At 37.4% G+C, this 5,579-nt stretch overlaps 1 protein-coding gene across 1 annotated transcript in view; it reads left to right on the top strand.

The window, feature by feature from the left end:
* LOC108968376 overlaps positions 1 to 2,581 on the top strand; it is a 4,279-nt gene extending 1,698 nt beyond the window's left edge. Inside the window, exon 3 of the mRNA XM_018932371.1 lies at positions 2,507 to 2,581. Coding sequence (XP_018787916.1) covers positions 2,507 to 2,581 — 75 coding nt within the window. The remainder of the gene's footprint in view (positions 1 to 2,506) is intronic.
* The last annotated feature ends 2,998 nt before the right edge of the window (positions 2,582 to 5,579 follow it).

The following is a 5,579-nucleotide window of genomic DNA, read 5'->3' as shown; positions in this document are numbered from 1 at the left end:
CCTACTGCGTTTAATTTGTTTGAAATTTCTTCCCAAAAATGATTCAATTCGCCTGGTGCTATGTCGGGGTGCAGCTTCATTTCACTTACTAACACTTCAAGTTGTTTTTTGTTGGTGTGTTTTTGTCTCTTATCTCTAAAATATCAATTTAAAATATAAATGATTGCGTCATTAGCAATTGTTTTTAAAAATACTTGCAAATTATCCATTTTTTTTAAGAATTCCGCAACGCACTCACSAACGGATTGATTTCGACACAAATTTTCGATATTGCGGTATCAATGATTTAGAAATTAGCGACATCTATGTGCCGCGGAAAGCATTTTATCAAGTCGGTAAGTGAGTTCACTTCGATCGAAAATTTTATTTTCGATACGGTTTCAATGATTTCAACGGAAATTTTTTCGATCATATCGAACCATATTTCGATCGAAACGGATTCAATGATTAGGCCCATTAATTGTTAGCTGGTCACTCTATTGCGCATATCCACCACAGCATTACTCGTTATTCTTATTCCTCATTTCCCTTTATTCTTTAATATGTTTATACTTACATACATGTGAGAACAATTAAGCTTAGCTTTGCCTAAGCCTAGCATTATAGTCCTTAGTTCGCTTTTTGTATTCGCTACCTGCAGACGCACTGCATATCACCTGGTAAACCACCAGCCACGTAACTTTCTATTCGTTGTATTATATATATTTATATTAACAAATAGTTTTGTAAATATATATCGTCGTTGTTTTATATCGCGATTCGAAGCTATCAAAAAAGCTTGGTAGCTCAACATACCTAAAATAGAAAAAAATTAAATAATACACTTACAACTTAAAAGTGCGAGAAGCCTGCAAGTTGTTATTAAAAGTATTGAGCCAAGTTTTGAACCCATGGAAATCCTCGAAGCAAATTGTTTGATGGAATGCAAATGGCATTCCTCGCCATAAACTAGAGCTGTCAAAATTTCCAAGGGTAAGGAAATTGATATAATGCTTCTTGCAAAAACTCACCTAACTAATAAATACAACTTGAATGTAATGGGATATATCTTCTATTGTACGAAACATCCAGATGGAAAGGCGCATGGTGGAACTGGTATCTTAATCATTAAACACCATTCCTGAACTGGAAATATTGGGAATTATCTGTAAGCATATCGATGTTGCGTGCAGACAAAGCAAGGTGTCCGCCGTATATTGTCAGTTTCACGATAACAGAAAAGCACTTTATAGATTTGTTCAGCTCGCTGGGAGAGTGCTTTATTGCTACAGGTGATTATAATGCCAAACACCGTCACTGGGGTTCCAGGTTATATAAGCCTAAAGGCAAGCAATTATTTAACGTCCTTATATGTAAAAGAAACAAACGTGTTTACGTTTCTCCTGGAAAGAATACATATTGGCCGGCAGGCGCGAAAAAGCTGCCAGATTTAATTGACTTCGCAGTAACCAGGATAATTAGACACAGCTTTGTTACTGCAGAAACAAGAGCAGACCTCTCATCAGACCACTCAGTTTTCTTCACTTTGCGGCATCAGTCACACTATAAAGAGTTACCTTGTATGCACACGTCAAAAGCTACAAACTGGTTAATGTACAAAAAATACATCAGCACACACATAGAACTCGAACCAAATTTAGATACACTGGTCGATATTGAAAACAACATCGCATCATTCGAATCAACCATTACAACACCCCCCAAAATTTAAACTCCTCAAAAAGGCTATATGGAACACAAAAAGTATAGCTCAACTAATAGGGAAATTGAAATACTCGTATTACAAAACCGACGCCTACGAAGGAAGTGGCAGGTTCATAGATTACCAGCCTAAGAGCAACGGTTGAAAACGGCCACACATGCATTGACGAGAGCTCTCAGAAGCGAGGAACAGGTGTCAGTATATTCAAAAACTGTCACCGACTAGTACAAAGCACATCAAACTCAAAGTGCGCCAATAAAGTGTGAAATGCCAATACGTGACAATAATGGCAAATGGGCTCGGAGTGATGCATAAAATTCAACAACCTTCGCTGCTCATCTAAAAAATGTCTTCCAGCCAAACCCAGAAAATGATGACTTTACACTTCCAACCGTACCCTATGTGATGGAATATGACGCAGTATATTCGTACTTGAAGAGATATCAAAAATAAAAACGCAGCCATCTTCCTATAGGCCCATCAGCTTGTTATCGTGCATGTCGAAATTATTTGAAAGACTTCTTATGCTCCGCATTAAGCCACATCTTCAAATCCACAACATAATACCATCTCACCAATTAGGCCTCAGGGAAAAACGTAGAACGATCCAGCAAGTATATAGGATCACATCTGAAATTCGAACAGCTTTTGAAAAACGACAATATTGCTCTGCAATATTTCTTGATGTCGCGCAGGCTTTTGATCGAGTATGGTTTGATGGTCTTATGTACAAAATAAAAACGCTACTCCCGCAAAACACCAACGAATTGTTTAAGTCCTACCTTTATGATCGCAATTTTGTAGTCCGATGTAACACCACTACATCTGAAGCCCAAACTATTGAAGCTGGAGTACCACATGGCAGTGTTCTGGGCCTAATATTGAATATTTTATATACTTCAGACATCTTAGTAAGCGACCGCTTGACTATGTCTACTTTTGCCGATGACACTGCAATAATCAGCCGCTCCAAGTGCCCATTTCATAGGAAATCGTATTGAAGCCGTGGCCAACTGGCTCGAACACTGGAGGATAAAGGTTAACGAGCAAAAACGTAAGCACGTTACATTCATCCTAAGCAGGAGCGGCTGTTCGCCCTTGACACTGAACAAAGTACAAATACCACAAAGCAATCATGTTACTTACCTAGAGGTCCATCTGGATAGGCGACTTACTTGCCGGACCACATAAAGGCTAAAAGGACTTAAGTTAAAAGCAGTTTCTTTGCACTAGCTTATTAAGTCTCGCTCAGCCCTAAGTTTGGAGTATAAAGTCATTATATACAACACTGGTTTAAAACCAATCTGGACATTTCGGTGTGAGCTGTGGGGCAACGCGAGTACCTGCAACATGGAAATTCTTTATCGTGCGCAATCAAAAATTCTTCGTATAACCACGCCCGAAATATCCGAAATGACTTAAGAATTCCAGACGTACGAACTGAAATATAGCAACAAAGGGCGAAATATGCATTGAAACTTTCCTTTCACCCAAACAAACTCTCGTTATTGCGTGTGAACGGGATCTCAAGACTACGTAGAAACGGTTTACCAGCCCAGACGTAATATATTATAGGCCCAGTTTAAAGAATAATCACCCATGTAGTGTACGAAAACTCACCTTCTAGGTCACTCATACTTTTTGTTAAGACGAAAAATGCACAAGATTCAGTACAATCGTTATAAAGGTTTTATTTGATGCAAAATGCACTTAAAACTTGTTGTTACAAAATTAGTTTTAAACAGTAGTTTAAAACATTGAATATACATATATTATATACTATATATATATAAAATGATCAAAAACGGAAAATAGCCGGTTCTAAACGTTAAATATATATATATAGGCGAGTAACTGCGGAAGGGAACCGGGATGCTGCGAAAAGCGGAGGTGTATACCGATCGACGTCGTATCGACAAAAGGTGCGCGAGATCCTTTTTCTTTTCATTTTGTCCTAATTAGAATGTAGAATGTCATCATGATTTGGTACATGTGCTTGTGTGTGTTAATGTGTAATGTTCTCTCGCGTGATGAGGTGAAGGCGTGCTTTCAATTCGGTGTGGTGAACTGATGTAATCTGATGCGACGTCGCTACTCATTTAGCCATGTAAGATGTAAATTAAGTGAGTAGTTTAAGATTCGCAAACCTACTGATAGGCTCTAAAGTAGGGTGGAGTAGTAACTTGAATAAATAATAGTAAAGTTAATAAAAAAAAAGCTTAAGCAGTTGTTGTGAAAAATCGACATCAGTGACTCCATGAAGATAAGCTGTCATAATCGGCCGTAATTTTATATTTTCTATTAAAGTCTATAAGGGCGACAATAATAAGCAAGCTTTGATATCTGCTCGCGTACCTATGAAGTCTGTGGGAAATCTCCAGGAAACAGAAAAGTTATCCTGCCCATGAGAGCGGAATAGTTTCTAAAGTCTTACAATACCCTCTTTATTATTTAGTTGCAATAATGTATGATCTATTTGTATAAAACCTTCATTATAAATGTCCTCATTACATGATAAGGTTAATTCTTGATTTTGCTGTTGGAGTCTATGTATAATACTTGACATAAATCGTCTCTAAAATTTTCCCATAATTTTAATACTTTCGAAGGTTGACAAAATAAAAGTATGAAGACAAACAACTCTCACAGTTGTACTGAACACTGCGAAATTGATGCTTCTCTGAGAGTATTTTCACAATAATCATCGTTTCGGATGTACACCGTAGACTTTATTATTATTTCAAGTTTACGTGTCATAATTAGGTACAAAAAAATTCTAAAATATCCCAGTTCTAGAAATATGTATGAAATATTAATATACCAAAATCTAGTTGATAGACAAAAAATACCTCAGCCAAATAATTATACATACATATAATATGTGCAAATATATACACAGTTGTTGTTGTTGTAACTGCAGAATTCTGCCGAGTTGACAGTCCTTGGCCGGATAAAAATCCGGTTCCGTTCCGGTTTTCGTAGACCCGACTGTCGTGGGAACGGATATATATACAGTATTACTTTATGGTGTAGTATCATTTTCACTTTATAAGTTTGTGACCGCATTATTTCTAATGAAGTAAGTCGCAATTTACTTTGTGTTCAAACTGATACCAAGTGAACATGTGAGTAGAAATATTGGAGAACAAATACTGAAAGTAAATATAGTAAAAAAAATATTTTAATTTAATTAATAAGAAAAGATGTATGCCTTACGTATGAAAATCGAGTGCCTAACCCATGCCTGAAACATCGTAAAAATATGAAAATTGCATTTTATGAAAAACATAATTTTTGGGACGAAGAATTCGAATCTGTGGTTTTCAGTGACAAAAATAAATTTAATTTAGACGGAGTAGATGGTTTTTATATTTATTAGAGAGATTATAGTATTGGGAGCATTTTCAACATCGCGCCAGTCGTTTCTCCTTTCCGCTACGTGGCGCTAATTTAATATTCCAAGCGAAGCCAGATCCTTATCCAACTGGTTCTTCCAACGGAGTGGAGGTCACCATCTTCCTCTGCTTCCCCCGGCGAGTACTGCGTCGAATACTATCAAAGCAGGAGTGTTTGCGTCCATTCGGACAACATGACCTAGCCAGTGTAGCCGCTGTCTTTTAATTCGCTGAACTATGTTAATGTCGTCGTGTATTTCATACAGCTCATCGTTCCATCGCATGCGATATTCGCCGTGGGCAACGCGCAAAGGACCATAAATCTTTCACGGAACCTTTCTCTCCAAAAATCGCAACGTCGACTCATCAGTTGTTGTCGTTGTCCAATCTTCTGCACCATATTGCGGACAGGAATTATGAGCGACTTATAGAGTTTGGTTTTTCTTCATCGAGAAACTACTTCTCAATTGCCTACTCAGTCC

This window comes from Bactrocera latifrons, unplaced genomic scaffold, assembly GCF_001853355.1.
Source record: "Bactrocera latifrons isolate USDA-ARS-PBARC rearing strain unplaced genomic scaffold, ASM185335v1 scaffold_212, whole genome shotgun sequence".
Taxonomy (NCBI): Eukaryota; Metazoa; Arthropoda; class Insecta; order Diptera; family Tephritidae; genus Bactrocera; species Bactrocera latifrons.
This window is presented reverse-complemented; position numbering and strand designations above follow the sequence as displayed.